This window comes from Rhineura floridana, chromosome 17 (genome assembly GCF_030035675.1).
Source record: "Rhineura floridana isolate rRhiFlo1 chromosome 17, rRhiFlo1.hap2, whole genome shotgun sequence".
NCBI lineage: Eukaryota > Metazoa > Chordata > Lepidosauria > Squamata > Rhineuridae > Rhineura > Rhineura floridana.
This window is the reverse complement of record NC_084496.1, coordinates 2027554-2044070: the sequence shown is the minus strand read 5'-3', so window position 1 is coordinate 2044070 and position 16517 is coordinate 2027554. Positions and strand designations below refer to the sequence as shown.

General features: G+C 46.2%; 1 protein-coding gene across 2 annotated transcripts in view; it reads right to left on the bottom strand.

The window, feature by feature from the left end:
• Nucleotides 1-16517, bottom strand: part of PKD1 (polycystin 1, transient receptor potential channel interacting) — a 112291-nt gene that overhangs the window by 29164 nt on the left and 66610 nt on the right. For both annotated transcript variants that reach the window (XM_061600036.1, XM_061600037.1), the window contains exons 16-22: nt 15535-15681; nt 12110-12253; nt 9966-10245; nt 7332-7548; nt 4720-4879; nt 2988-3140; nt 928-1072 (exon numbers count right to left, since the gene is read on the bottom strand). In XM_061600036.1, the coding sequence (XP_061456020.1) occupies nt 928-1072; nt 2988-3140; nt 4720-4879; nt 7332-7548; nt 9966-10245; nt 12110-12253; nt 15535-15681 (1246 nt within the window). The remainder of the gene's footprint in view (nt 1-927; nt 1073-2987; nt 3141-4719; nt 4880-7331; nt 7549-9965; nt 10246-12109; nt 12254-15534; nt 15682-16517) is intronic.

The following is a 16517-nucleotide window of genomic DNA, read 5'->3' as shown; positions in this document are numbered from 1 at the left end:
TGTGAATCCGTACTAACCCAATCCTCTGATAATACGAAAAGGGAAGGGAAAAACGTTTTCACTCCGTATTTCTAGCACTTGCAGACTCTTTGCTCCGATGCTTTTAGGTGGTGTGTCAATTGTTCTCTTCTCCATGCCCCCTCCCTCCTCCTCCCTTCGTCCATTTCATTTCCTGTGGCCTGGAGAGCAATTTCCGGCTGCTCTCCCCTGTTCTGCTAGCCTTTTTTATATTGCTGCAAACAATCCCTTTATTTTCTTTTCCTCCCTAACTTATACACAAAAGCAAAACACTGCTCAAACACGGAATTGTATTTCAGCTGTATTGTACCAGTGAAAATACGAATAATCGCACTTCCGGGTTTGTTTGTTTCTTTAATGAAACTTACTGGTAGAACAAACTGAGCATGCTTGGTTGCCAAGCAACCAGAGGGAGTGGAAATGTTAAATTAGAGGGTGTGGTCATTAGGAAATTGTGTGATTGATCCTTCCCCTCAATGTGAATAGAAAACACTGTGTTTGCAGCTGGCATTGAGCCCTTACTGTGGATGGTGCAAATAGAAAACAAAGGTAAAAACAGTGTCTTTAGTACAAAGTAATTCTCCGATGTGGACAAGCCCTGAGTCAGCCCATGAGCCCATCTGGCTCAGTATTGTTGATCCTGACTGGCAGCTGCTCTCCATGTTTTCCAGCAGGGGACATCCCCAGCCCTCCCTGGGGATGCCATCGAGGATTGAACCTGGGACCTTCTGCATGCAAAGCAGGTGCTCTGTCACTGAGCTATGGGCCTTTCTCTCTTCACCCAGGTCCTAAAACTCCCATCTTTTACAGCTACGCTGGCTGAGGCTGATGGGAGTTGTAGTCCAAAAGTTCTGGAGGGCACCAGGTTGGAGAAAGGGGCTTCAAAGACCCACCTTCCTGCATACTCACCCATGATGTTGAGGATGTTGTCTGCAATGGTTGTTGGCGTCTTGGTCCCTTGCATGGTCTCTCCTTGCAGAATGGACATCATGCTTTTGAGTTTGTTCAAGGTCTTTGTCAAGCAAGCTCGACAAACAAACTCTTTGTTGGCCACCTGGGAATCCAAAAGGCAAGTTAATCGACCTTGTGTACAGCGATCAAGTGGCTAGACCTCATGGTTGCACCCGGCCTGGCCTCTGCAATTCTGGCTAACTTTGGAAGGTCAGGATATACACTGAAATAAGAGTAATACTAACTGTCCTTTCCACAAGGCTTTCCAGCTACGTATGTCTAGCTACGTATGTCTATCTTTGCTGCCAAAGACCCATATATCCACTCACTGGAGCCAAGTGCCTCTGGCCCTCCGAGTGAGCAGGGATCCCAACAGCACACAGATCCCTTCACCCGGATCCCTCATTTGCTCTGTGGCCTGCAGAGGGGATCCCTGCTGCTCCTCCTTATTCTCTTCATATACCAGCAGGAAGACCCAACCTCTCTCCAAAGCTCTCTGCAACTGCAAGAGGGAGGGGAGAGGGCAGGATAAATAAGGGCCCACCCCAAAATTATGCTGGCTCCCCCTTAAAATACCACCAGCTGTGGAGGAGCAATGGTTTGGCTCTCCATTGGTGCCAAAATCAGTCAAAGGGCGGAGAGGCATCAGCAACCGGAGTAGGCAAAAAGAGAAATGAAGACCTTCAGAGGAGCAGGCCGAGTCACGCGGGGCCTCCTCCATGCTGTCCATTCCACATTCTTTGCATTTCAACTGAAATAAGTTTCTGGTATATTTGGACCTCTTTCTCAGTTTTTGTTTTTCCCACATTATCCCACATCTACAGCTGTTGCTAGTTTTTCTATTCTTTTTTAAAAAACACATTCTATGTCCGGTCTGTTGCAATTTTATAATTTTGTTGGTGTTTACAGGTTCGTTGCAAGAGAATGCAACAATGCCATTTGTGCCTCTGAGTGCCATTACTTTAGTTTGTTTGTTTAGTTTGTTTATTAAATCTGTGCATAGCCATTGGCTGTTACAGAAGGAACACAATCATTAAAAAACATCAATAAAATACAAAAAAAATTTAGTAGTACTATACACGCATAATTACTTTAAAAATTCTATAATCTTAGTGCCTAAATTAATTGGAAGCTTTAATATGCCATTACTTATTACAAGTCAGGCCTGCAATGAAACATTGCAGGGTACCCTCATCTTCTTACAGGAGTGCTCCTGTTCAGGGTTCCAGCCAGCCAGACATGCCCTCTCCCAGAATATTGTATTTCATTTTCCCTCTTCCTCCTTAGTTTTTCTTTTTCAAATGACACTCAATATTCTGTGGCTACTGAGCAGAATTCCGGCCAGTCAGCCATCTATGCCCTTTCCCACAATACTCCGTTCCATCCTCTCTCCTTCCTCAGTTTTCTTTTCCAAGTGGCATCCAACAGTTTGGGGCTACTGAGCATGCTCAGTTCATTGGTCTGCCCCCCCCATTTTTTTATTTTAGCTTCTGCTGGGCAGGCTCAGTGCCAGCTGGTGGCACTGTCCAGGTTCCCCTGCAGCCCAGAATGGCCTCTCCTTAGGCTGGGAGAGAGGAGCTCTCATTCCATGATCTGTGTTGGCATCAGGTTGTGGGAATCACACCCAGTGACCCGACGCAGCTGCGGATTGTGGAGTGGGAGCTCCATCCTCCCAGGCAACCTCCGAGTGCAGGTGGCGGGGGCTTAAATAGATCTGCTCGCCCCACTTACCTCCTGTGTCACTGTGGGAGGTGGGGCAGACGGGGCCTTACTTATGCCCACACCGCCTGCATCAAGAGGGGGTGATTGGCGAGGATGTTGACCCAGCCCAGGCAATCGGGTGCCCAAGGGCCCAGTCATGCCTGGTGCCAGCCCTGCTGTGGGGGATGATGGGAATTGTAGTTCAAAAAATCTAGGGGGCAGCAGGCTGGGGAAGGCTGCCTTGAATCCAGGCCTCCCTGATCTAGGTCCAGCTGCTCATCTGTTTGCCCCAAGAGGCAAAAGGAAAAGCCACCCACCGTGCACTGAGCCAGGGCTGCTGCAATTTGCTGGATGTCATCCACTGTGTTGACGTTCAAAGAGATCAGGGTTTCCGTAATGTTCCTCCGCATCCAGGACCGATAGTGGTCTTCGCTCTTGGCTTCTGGTTTCGAACGCATGGAGCATTCATACTTATATCAGGGTGGGGGGAAAATGAAAGAAAATTAACTAGGTTGTTAGGAAGCAGCAGGCTCTCTCATTCAGTGACCAGCAAAGAGGAAAACCTGCCCATTTTCTCCTGGGGGTCAAACAGCAGTTGGGCACTACTGGGAATCAGGAAAATCGTGCAGGTACGGAGAATGAGCCTCTCCTCCTCTAGCGCCATGGTCCCAGTCTGGTTCACAACACACACACACAGCTGCCATTATTAATTTTTTAAAAAGGGAGATCCCAAATCTTCCCCATCACTACTGAATGGAGAACAAATTTAATTCTGTGTGTGTTTTAATGAGAAACTACCCATTTTCACTTCTCAAACCAATGTGCAAAGCAAAATTCAGCTATCCTTCAGAATATGAACAGCTCTGAATTTTGTGATGCAATCCTCCAACCAAAACAGTGGGAAAGTGCGCATAAAAATGCAGACATCTGTGAAGACAGCATATAAAAATGCATTGTATTAGGGGAAATTGCTTGCAAAACTGTGCATATTAATCAAAACTGTATGCAAAATGTGTTTACTACAAAAACTTTGCACTAAAACGCTAACAAATTTACATGAGGAAATTTCAAATTGCTGCAGGAATGCAGAGAACTGAATTTAAGACTGGAAAAAATATTATTTTTATTTATTAAATGTATATCCCGCCTTTCTTCCCAGAAGGAGCCCAGAGCAGCAAACATATGGCAAAACACTAAGAACATCTATAAAACATCTTAAAAACTAAACATTTTTAAACAATCATAAAAACAAAATATTTTAAAAACAAAGTATCTTTTAAAAAACATATTTTTTAAAAAAAATATTTACAACAATTACACAGATGCAAACTGGGCTAGTCTCTACTTAAAAGGCTTGTTGGAAGCGGAAGGTCTTCAGTATGCATCAAAAAGACAACAGAGATAGTGCCTGTCTAATATTTAAGGGGAGGGAATTCCAAAGGGTCGGTGCCACTACACTAAAGGCCTGTTTCCTATGTTGCATGGAACAGACCTCCTGATTAAGAGGGTATCTGAGGAGGCTCTCACCTGCAGAGTGTAGTGATTGGCTGTGTATATAAGGGGTAAGATGATCTTTCAGGTATCCTCGTCCCAAGCTGTATAGGGCTTTGTACACCAAAAGCAGAACCTTGAACTTGGCCCAGCAACTAAAGGGCAGCCAAAGCAATTCTTTCAGCAGTGGGGTAACATGTTGGCGATACCCTGCCCCAGTGAGCAGTCTCGCCGCTGCATTTGCACCAGCTGCAGCTTCTGGACCAAGCTCAAGGGCAGCCCCATATAGAGCGTATTACAGCAGTCCAGCCTGGAGGTTACCAGTGTGCAGACAACAGTGGTCAGAACGGAGAAACTAAGAGAATTCAAAACTTACGGATTTGCCCATCCCTATTTAATAACTGCCTTTCCAAGATTGGTCATTTTTCTTACAAAGAAGGGAGGTATGGGAAAAACTAAGAAAAAGAGGTGTATGTGTGAGAATCTAGTAAGAATACCTACCTACCTACTGCCCTCCACCACCATTCCCCCCCTCCGCCACTACGTGCTGCTTCATACCTCATTTAAGATGGTGATGAGAGCCAAGGAATATTCAATGACCTGTTGGGGGTCGCTCTGTTTGACCAGGCCCTGCAGTACCACCTCAGTCTGGTTGTAAAGCCATCGTGGAAGGCTGCGGAATCCATCTGGAGGGCTTGGCAGCGTGATGGCCATGGAACTGGAAAGGAAAACAACCTCTTAGTGTCATACAAAAGTTCCCTGCACACAGAAAAATAGCTAGTGAGAGAGTCCTTGTCCCTGATATGCTAGCTTTCTATATGCAGCATTACTAATTATTATTGTTGTTGTTGTTATTATTATTATATATGGGATAGTGTTGTTAGAAAAGGAACCTCCAGGCTAGGTTACTGTAATGTGCTCTATGTGGGGCTGCCCTTGAGGTTGGTCCAGAAGCTGCAGCTGGTGCAAAATGCAGTGGTGAGACTACTCGCTGGGGCAGGGTATTGCCAACATGTTACCCCGCTGCTGCAAGAATTGCACTGGCTGTCCATTAGCTACCAGGCCAAGTTCAAGGTTCTAGTTTGTGTGTACAAAGCCCTATACAGCTTGGGACCAGGATACCTGAAAGACCGTCTTATCCTATACACCCAGTCAATCACTGCACTCTGTCCTGCAGACACCATCTCATCAGGAGGTCCGTTCCGCACAACACAGGAGGAGAAACTTTAGTGTAGTGGCATCTGCCCTTCGGAATTCCCTCCCCTTAAATATTAGACAGGTGCCATCTCTGTTATCTTTTCGGTGCCTACTGAAGACCTTCCTTCTTCAACAAGCCTTTTAAGTAGAGGCCTTATCTCAGTCTGCGTCTGTGCTGGAATTGCTTTTTAAAAAATGTTTTTATAAACGTTTTGCTTTAATGTATTTTAGGATGTTTTAAAGTGTTTTTGGTGCTTTTGTTTGCCGCTCTGGGCTCCTGTTGGAAGGAAGGGCAGGATATAAATCAAATAATAAATAAAACAGATAGAAGGAACAATGGGGTGCTTATTGTGAAGTTCTTTCTAGTTTGGTGAGATGCAGCACTCTATACAGTGTTTAGCGCCCTTCAGTCACTAGCTGTTCTTTGAGGTATACAAAACCTAAAAGGCAGGGCATACACTCTCACCCGTGCCCCCCAGGGCTCTTCACGTTTCCCCACTCTGCATCAAAGCCTCATTGCAATGGATCAGCTTAGCCGCCCCGTTTCAATCTGTTCCCAAACACTTTCCCGAAATTGTTCTGAGCGAGGAGCAGGGCTGTGCGATGCAAGAAGCGTGTGCGTGCAGTATGGGGGATCAGGTGTCTTTTAAGATAAATGGTGCGTCATCGTGTTTCCAATTTGTCTCTGGCCGCAACCCACTTATCACCAGGCAGCTGTTTGTCACCGATGAGAACTGGGCACTGAATCCTTTCTTGAGACAAACAAATTGGACAGCGCTACAGTGACAGCCTCTTCCCTTGATAAATAATCTGAGAAAAAACTTGCATTTCAGAGTATTGATCTTCTACCAGCTACCCAAGATGGCATCTTGTCTCAAAAGAGCTGTAAATCAGGACAAACAGGTGAACCTCTTTCACCAGGCTCCCTCAACCTGATGCTCTCCAGGCTCCCATCAGCTTCCAGACAGAATGGCAGAGGGGAGTTATGGTTCAAAAATGCTGAAAAGCACCAGGCTGAAGAGGGTTGGTGAAAACGCACCCTAAATTGTGAAGCTGCCATGCTGGCTCCAGGCTCTTGGAAACCACTGTGGAGACCTATGGGGCGTTCTTTCCTGGGGATACAGTGAGTACTGTACTCAGACTTCAGACACTGCAATGAGACTTCAGAGCATGTGGATGGGATCAAGGAAATTGTAGGTTCTGTGGGTATTTATAAGAGCTCCGGTGGGTGTTTGACGCCAGCAGGGTGGAATTTGGTCATGCCTGTTCCGTCCTGAATATTATTATTATTAGTTTGATGTCTGTCCTTCACCCTAAGGTCCCAGGGCACACCACAACTATTTAAAACACAACATTAAAAACAGTATGCACATCAAACTACAATCACAAGAATATCTGTATTGTGTCAAAGACCAGGATGAAGAAGTGCATCTTTAGCATTCAATGAAACTGTATAGTGAAGGTGGCAGATGCGCCTCTGTGGGGAGGAAGTTCCACAAAGAGTTCCTGCCGGGAGGAAGGGCAGGATATAAATCAAATAATAAATAAATAACATAAATAAATATAGGGCTGCCACAAAGAATGCCCTCTCCTGGACCACCGCTCCTCAAACCTCTGAGGGCAGTGGATCTACCAAGAAGGCCTCCTCTGCCAAACTTAACCCCTGACAGGGTGTGTAGGGAAGGAGGTGGTCTTTCAGATATTTGGGACCTAAGTCATTTAGGGCTTTAAACACTAATGCGAGCGCCCTGAATTAAGCCTGGAAATGAACTGGCAACCAATGCAGCTGTTTCAACACAGGAGTTATACGGGTACTAAATGTGCAATTATTTTAATAAAATAATGCAAAGGTGCAGCTGTTTTTAGCTGTTTTTGTACATGCAACTGTTTTCTGTGTGTTTTTATTGTGAAATTGCTTCGAGATGCTCCGCAGGGAGAGATTCGTAAAAGAAACAAAGAAAAACGACGACTACCTGTTGAAGGCCACGACGGTTGCTCCCAGCTGATCCTGTACAAGCACTGAGACAGACACCAGGGAGCCGGCCTCTTGGAATCCAGGGGGCAGGAAGGCGGCATGCTCAGAATGGCTTCCTTTGTACACCCAGAATTCCTCGTAGTGGCCGGCCCGGCAGCGGGCAGCCAGGAGGGTGTACACCAAGGGGGTCTCTTCGTCCTCCGTGTCTCTCCAGCCTGCCAGCCAAGCACATAGGGGGAATATCAGCAATCTGGGGGGCATCCCTGGGAAGAGAAGACCTGGCTCCCCCTTCCCTTCCCTCCTCCTGGCATCTGCGAATCCACCATTCAGCGCCACCTGCAAGGGTGGCAGCAGCTGGAGCAGATCTTCTCGGACTGCAGGAGGCTGGGTCAGAGCATTGTCCCCGTAGCTCACGTTGAATGAGCCGACTGGCAGCCGCTCTGCAGGATCTCAGGCAGGGAGTGTCTCCCAGCCCCACCTGGAGTTGCTGAGGGTTGAATCTGGGACCTTCTGCATGCAGAGCAGGCGCTCTGCGAACTGAGCTATAGTCTCTGCTTCCCGCAAAATAAAGGGTCTACGACCCGCAGCAACCCCAGATGACTACACCCCTGCATATAGCCCAGGCTCCTGTGCTCACAGTGGCCAAGCGGATGCTCCAAGGGGAAGCCCACATGTGGGTCGTGAGTGCCACAGCACTCTACTGCATGGGAAGTATATCCTGTAGCACTGAGTTGCAGTCCTGCCCTTTGGGAACATAGGAAGTGGCCTTGTAAGAAGCAGGGCGCTAATGCATTAAGCTCAGCACTGCCTACACTGGCTGGCAGCAGCTCTCCAGGATTCCATATAGGAGTCTTTCCCCAGCCCTGCCTGCAGATGGTGGGGGTTGAACCTGGGACCTTCTGCAAGCAAGGCAGACGCTCTACCGCTGAGTTACAACCTTTACCCGCAGGAAAGACCTCTTAGGAAAAGCTCGTGTGGCCCTTGCTAGACCAGAGGTGGATACAGAATGCAGAGCAGGATCTACCGGGGTAATGTGCAACTTATGTAATTATCTACTTTTATTTATAAAAACATTTATAAAGCACCCACTTCATATGAAAACAGTGTAGAGCAATGTATGCAGGTATAACAAAATGTAAAATACCATAGAAATGATACAAACTAATCATAAAAATGACTGGCTTGTTTTTTAGAAGTTTTAAACAACTGAATAGGCCTGTCGGTCAAAAAGGTCTTCATGTTACTAGCCACGATGTCTATGCTCTGCCTCCACGGTCAGAGATGGTGTCCTTCTAAATACCAGTTGCTAGCAATGGCACGAGGGGAGAGTGCTCTGATGCTCAGGTCCTGCTTGTGGGTTTCCCAAAAGAGGCATCTGGTTGGCCACTGAGAGAACAGAGCGCTGGACTAGATGGGCCACTGACCTGATCCACCAGGCTCTTTTTATGTTAGCAGTGAGGATGCCTGCAAAATTTTTGCCAGAAGAGTCTTCCACAGTATGGAATCAGTGACACTAAATGCCCCACTTCTAGATGTGTCCAGTCGGGCTTCAGAAACATGGCGTAAAACTAACAGCACTCCTTCAAGTGATCAGCAAGGATTTCTGACTTCCAATTGCTTAACAAAATGATCCTTTCCACCTAAATTAGGCTGCTGTACTGATGTACTGCCCAGTATTGATGTAAGGAGGCACTGTTTTCCATTCCGCCCTGTATCTGTCACCTGCAGCACTGTTTCTGTTCCACTGCAGCTCATCTTCTGCCAAAAACTATATTATCTGTCTTGCTATCGCAAAATTATGTAACATATAATTTACGTAATCAGTTATATAAATTATGTAAGTTACATTGCCATTATTTTATTCCTCCCCCCATTCATTCCAATGGAAAGGAAACACAATGCAAAGCAGGAGGGGGATGTAATCAATTAATCGCAATTGTTTGCAGACTGAAAGCAATGATGACAGCAAATACCAATCATATTCACTGGATTGTTTTCTGTTCTGGGCATGGGATGAATAAGCAAACACCAGTAATTTCCAACCCCCCCTTTTCTATTTTTGACAGAATTCTCCAACACCCTTAGAGCTCAGTTAGGTCCTGGTACTGGAAAAAGTTTCTTGGCTCAGAAGGTGCTCAGCGGCACCTGCCCAGTAAGCGTTAGGGCCAAACTCTGATTTTAAGCAAGGTCTCAAATCAGTTCGACAATCTCTCTTTTGCACCAGTGGTCTGCGAGCTTCCTTTATGTGGTCCACAGCATGTCCGCATAGAATATTCATGTTGATTTTAATGGTATTTTATTGCTTATTTTATTTCTTAGATTGCATTTTATTGTACTACAATCTGAGTTCTAGGAAATGCGAATTGTAATACAATAAAATAAGTAACAAAAATGCTATTAAGTATCACACACCATCTAGCACAGTGCATTACAACTGTGACAACAGAAAAATCATTCAGTGCTCCACCAAGACCCTCAGTCTTTTTTGAGTGGTCTGTGGGTAATACAAAGTTCGAGAACCACTGTAATATACCACACTGGTTTTTTTTTACCCTGCCCCCACCAGGAACAGGAATCGCTCAGGAACAGGTTTCAAGGCCAGCATTGGACATTACCTTGCAGAAGATCTCACCTGTGCACTCAAAATGAATCTTGGTAGTCAACGCTTGAACAGGCCCCATAGGAGACAACCAGCAGGATCCCCCGAAAGGCGGCTGGTTTGGAAACAAGTCGATGGAGGCAAATCCTTCCTCCCCTGTGGCTAGATCAGTGATGTGCAGAGTGAAGGTATAGCCCTCCCCGTCCTTCAGCGCCCCTGGCCTCAAGACCAGGTTCATCCCCGTGTTGCCAGTGGAGGTGGTTGTTTTATCCAAGGCAAGAGGCTTGTTTTTGAAGCTGTGAGCTGACCATTTCTACACAGACAAAGGAGGTGTGGGAAAAGGCCAAGAAAAAGTCTCAGCTTTTAAAATATAGCCATTTCCAATGTAACAAACCATTACACAGCACTATTATATAATTATAACTATTCTTAAGTCATTTCTCATAGGCGAATTACATGTCTCCAGATTTCTGTAAACAGGTGGCACAAAAGGCAAAGGTTACATATCACGGGGGGTGGGCAGGAACAACAGATAACTACATACATTTACTATAAAGGCAGTATTTCAAATTTTCCCAGATATTTATTATAGCCTTTGACAGAAGGTACTGCATTTCTGTATTATTCACATCAGAAATAAAAATATGCCATGCTGCACAGAAAATCGCTTTTCCCCCCTGACCCTCTTAACAATCAGACTTCATGCATTAGCTTTCCTTCCGTCACCAACTTCCAGCCACAAGCATTTCCATTTCTGTCATTCAAAAATTTAAAAAGGGACTCCAATGTTTTCAGACCGTGTGTGTGTGCGCGTGTGCAGGGAGAATCTACTTTCATCATCCAGCCGCAGGTTTGGCTGCTCGACTGAGGGCCGTTCTCAGGCACATGGCCCAAGCAGAAGTGGCAAGAGCCTGTTCCCAGAGCTGTCCGCTGGGAATACTTTCACCGTGGGATCCAGTTTGAGTCTCCTGCATTACATCACCTTCCAACTATTTCTTAAGGGGAAACAGGAAAACACAGGAGGAGGGAAGACTGAGGAGCCCTAGGGCCTCTGCAAGGCCACATCACTGGGCTTAGAGCAGTGTTTCCCAACCTGGTGCTCTCTAGGTGTTGTGGACTACAACTCCCATCAACCCCAACCAGGAGAGCCAACAGTCAGGGATGATGGGAGCTGCAGACCAACAATATTTTGAAAGTGGGTCTGAAAGAGACGCAAGAGGCTCTCTGTGAGAATCAACTGCTATGGCCATGAGAAACCTAATCTCTTGGAGCATTAACACTGTGAGCCTTCTATCTCATGCTCAGCCTGTATATAAGGCTGCATACACACCATCCATTAAAAGCATATGTAAAGCACATGGCTTCTACCAAAGAATCCCAGGAGCTGTAGTTCACCCCTCACAGAGCTATGATTCCCAGCACCCTTAACAAACCACACTTCCCAGGATTCTTTGGGGGAATCCATGTGCTTTAAATGTATGGAGAGAATATAGACAAAGTGCAAATAAAACCTGGCATTAACAAACTCCATCAGTCTCCAGTGACCTTCATCCTGAGGAGACCAGACCAGGCACTGGGACTGCTGAAGAGCCTCACAGCTAGGAGACTGGGGTGCACGGAACAAAATATTGCCAGCGGGAGAGGAAGACATTGAGAGCTCAGTGACAGGCGACTGAGTGTGCCAGGCTTCCCTCTGTGAGGAATGGAAAGATCTGTCAATTTCACTTCTCTCAGTTTCTCATTTTTCCAATTTTAAATTCAATTTTCCACATTCCTAAAGCAATTTGCAATTTTTATTTTTAAAAAATCCTCATGAAAATTCTACAGCATTTTAGTGCAAAATTCTCTTAATAAACATATTTTTGTAGGCAGACTATTGTACCCATTTTTCTACAAGCAGTTTCTTGTCATATAATGCATTTTAATATTTTCACTCATATATTCATTTTTATGCACAATTCCTCCCTAATATATGAATTTTTTAAAACATTGTTTGGCTGGCGAACTGCATTACAAAATTCGAGTAAGTGTGAATTTCTGAAGGATGGCTGTGTTTCGGTTCCCATATTGTTTCGGAAAGTGCAAATCTGATAGATTCAACTTGAAAAGCAAACAATCTAATTTCTCACCCATTCCTACCCTTTGCTGACCCCGGAAACCTCCAGCAGGCACCTTACCCCCAGTTTAGAATTGTTCTGGCAGTTCAGGCACGTCCCCTCCAGGTACACATAAGAACTCCGGCTCACTTCGTAGACAGACTGGGCCTTGCAAGAGACACACTCCAGAGAGACGATGGGCACTGTTCCCTTCTTCAGTAGCACCTGGGGGAAGGGAGAGGGCAGAGTCAGCAGGCAGAAACAGAAGCATTTGCAGAATTCCTCCCTGGTTACAACAAAGAAACAAAAATAAAGCAGAATTCTGAATTATGGCCATCCGAATTCTGCACCAGAAGGAGCTGAATTCTGTAATATATTTATATTTGGGGGGGGAAATTAGGTTAACTTGTTTTTAACTTCTGATTTTTATCAGTAATTTTAAAATATATTTTATATTTTATGTAAACTGCTTAGAGGTTTTGATGACTAAGCAGTATATAAATTCTATTAAATAAACAAATTCTGCAAAATGAACACATTTACATAATTTTCTTGTTATTTTGCATTATTTGGTCTGTGTTGTTGTTGATTTAAAAAAAAGCTTTACATCACGTAGGCTGCAGCCTACAGGAGGGTCAGCCCAGGTCTGTCATGCAGACCAACAAAGGGATTTTATCTCATAGAGCTGGGAAGATCCCACGGTCACATAAACCATTCTTTCCCAAATTGGTGTCCTCCAGATGTTTCGGACTACAACTCCCATCAGCCCCAGAATCATCATAAGGACATGCTGGTTAGGGCTGATGGGAGCTGTAGTCCAAAGCATCTGGAACACACCAACTTGGGGAAGGCTGGTCCTTTCACCCAAGAGGAATCTACAACCAGACGATGATTTTCCACCACCATTGGATTTTGAGGGTCACATCCCCTCCAACCACTAGGTAATAGTATAGAATGTGGTACAAGCCAGATTTTAACTTCTCAGAGACGCCGTTGCCCCAGAAGCCTAAGCGTGTAACCTGGTATTTTTCAGCAGCCAGCAACCTCCTTCTTAGAATCAAGTCTACAAGCTGACCTCATGGCTACACCAACAGCCTAATTTTGGTGGGATTTTCCCCCTTTTCCCTTCCCCCCCCTAGCCTGATGAAGAGTTCTTGCCATGCTTGTAACACTTTGGTTGTTCCCAACAAAGGTAGTGTCCAATTGTGGCTTTTCTGGAGTAAAGGTTCACTAAGGTTTTGCCAGACCTTGTAACCTTTCCTTGATATGGCAATTGAAAACAGGGCTGCTAATCGATTAAACAATACATAATGAGTTCTCAGTTTCTCATTTATCTACTCTTAAATTCAGTTCTCCCACGTCAGTTTGCATATTTTTTAAAAAAAGTCCTCATGACAATTCATCCGTATTTTAGTGTGAAATGTCTCCTAATATACACAATTTTTGTATACAACTTTGCCTAGCATGCATTTTTTCAAAGCAATTTTCTCTAATATAATGCAGTTTTGTATGTTATTTTCACCAGGATAAGCACTCGTGTGCACACTTAATACTAGTACATGCATTTTCATGCATGCTTCTTGGCCAGAGAACCGCACTGCAAAGTTTGGAGAAGTGTGGATGTTGAAGGCTGACTTGTGTTCCGGTTCATGCATTATTTTGGAAAGTGAGAATGAGATATGTTTGCCTTTAAATGTGAACTGAATTGAGTTTCTCCTCCACTCCTACCCAAGAGTGACACTCAGACAGTCCCGCAACTGGGGGCATTGTCTCTGTGCATCGCCTAATCACTCCAGAATTCAGGGCTATCTCCTCAGAGTTCCGGCCCTAAGAGAGATTTTCAAATGGAGCAACAGAGGCAGAGTTTAATGTGGCAGGAAGTCAGGAGAGCAGAAAATGCTCTCCGCGCAGAGCAGGCTAAAGGCCCCGTTTGCTCCTCTAGATCTCTGCGACAGTCAAATCATTGTTTTGCATTCAAGTTTTGCGAGCGAGATAGTACGGAATGTCCTTGAAAGACTATCAATTTGACTTGGGTTCTTCCCCCGCCCCCTTTCCCTTTCCTCCAGCCTTTGGTTTCCAAAAAAACAAAAAAAGGAAAAAGAGAGAGAGAGATCGAGAGATCAAGGCGGTAAGAGTTTCCACTTGCAGACAAACGGCATCGCTACTTGCCAAGTGTCTTCGTGAAGCTGGTGATAGAAACCATACGGTTCCTTGGCCTGCATAGATGACTTCTGCTGTTCAGTTTGTTTTCAAGCCCACTGACGGGCTCCATGATTTTAAGAAAAGGGAGGGGTAAAGGGCTGTTTGCGGAGACTCCCTCTGCTTTTTCCAAGGCACCGAAGAATGTCTGCAAAGGGCTTGCTGTCCTCCCTGTTTATATCCAGAGACGGGCCACTCAAGGCGTTTCCTCCAGCGCCACCCAACACAGAGAATGGGCCACTGCGCTTCCCTAATCTGTCTGGTGGCTGTCTCCATTTGGAGGTGGAAGCCATACAGCCCAGTGGCAGAGCACCTGGTTCGAGTGCAGAAGGTCCCTCTCGGGTTCAATCCCCAACGGCATCTCTAGGTAAAAAGCATCAGAGGGGGCAGGACTGAAGATCTCTCTCTCTCTCTCTCTCTCTCTCTCTCGTTCACGCTCTCGCTCCCCCCACCCCAAGACCTAAGAGACGCTTGCAGAGCCAACAGTGCTCAGCCCAGCAGACCAGTGGCCTGAGTCCACACGTGGAAGGTTTGTGAGGAAGGGGGAGCAGGAAGAGGAAGGGTTGTACAGCATCTGCTCTGCATGCAGAAGGAATCCTGGAAGCTGCCTTATGTTGAGTCAAATCACAAGTCTATCTGGCTTATCCTTGTCTACAGTGACAAGGGCAACAGAGCTTTAGGGTTTCAGGCAGGGGACACCCCAGCTCTACCTGCAGATGCTGCTGGGGCCTGAATGCTGGACTTTCTACATGCAAGGCGTATGCTCTGATACTGAGCTACGGCCCTTGCCCCAAAAATATTCCTGAAACATCACAGTTCATACAAAGCCAGGATCCTCCACGGTGGGGACATAGGAAACTGCCTTATACTGAGCCAGACCTGTCTACTCTGACTGGCAGCAGCTCTCCAGGATTATAGATAGGGATTTCTCCCAGCTGTCTCTGGAGATGCCATTGGGGAGTGAACCTGGGACCTTCTGCATGCAACGCTCTGCCACTGAGCTGTGTCCCTGCCCTTATCATAGGAAGCTGACTTATATGGAGTCACACTCTTGGTCCATCTAGCCCAATACTGTCTACACTGACTGGCAGCGGCTCTCAAGGGGACATTCTCAGCCCTACCTGGAGATACGGGAGAGTGAACCTGGGGCCTTCTGCATGCAAAGCAGGTGCTCTGCCACTGAGCTACAGCCTGGCCCTTACAAATATCCCCAAAGACAATATTTGCATTCCTTTCCCTGCTGCATTGAAGCAACTCGCAATGGAAACACAGAACGGCGCCATCCGAGAGGCCCCCGTGACACAAACCGTTTGGTTAGTAGCTTCGGGACTCATCCCCGCCTTCCGGACTGTGAGGTCGAATGTGTACTCCACATCTGCTTCCAATACGGCTTGGGAAACGGTAACGACTCCCCCCGCGGCACTGAAGTTCAGAGCACACCCTGACGACGAGCTCTGTTGAGCAGAAGGACCGGGGGAGACGGGGAGGGAGGGAAGTGGGAGAAACACTCAGAATCTGCCTTCAGGAGAAGAATCTGCCTTACTTCTTAAATAACGTAAGAAGAGCCGCGTGGCTGGACCAGGGCAGTGGCCCATCTAGTCCGGCATCCTGTTCTCACAGTGGCCAAACAGGTGCCCATGGGAAGCCCTCAAGCAGGACCTGAGTGCAAGAGCAACTCTCCCCTCCTGTGGCTACCGGCAAGCAATGTTCAGAAGCATGCTGCCTCCGGCTATGGAGGCAGAGCATGGGCATCGTGGCTAGTAGCCACTGATAGCTTTTTCCTCCATGCATTTGTCTCATCCTCTCTGAAAGCCATCCAGGTTGGAGGACCTCTTATGGGAGCGAATTAGTATGAGTTGCACGAAGTACTTTCATTTGTCTGTCCTGAATCTTCCAACATTCAGCTTCAAGGGATGCCCAGTGTTACGGGTTCTAGTGTTATGAGCGGGAGAAAAATGTTTCTCTGTCCACTTTTTCCATGCCGTGCACAATTTTACACTTCTATCATGTCGCCCCGGAGACTCGCCTTTTCTCTAAACTAAAAAGCCCCCAATATTGCAGACTTTCCTCACAGGGGAGTCGCTCCATCCCCTTGATCATTCTGGTTGCCCTCTTCTGGACCTTTTCCATCTCTACAATATCCTTTTGGAGGTGAGGTGACCAGAACTGTACACAGTATCCCAAATGCGGCCGCACCACAGATTTGTATAACGGCGTTATGATGCTTAATTAACCTATGGAATTCACTCCCCGAAGAGTCAGTGATGGCCAACAACTTGGACGGCTTTGA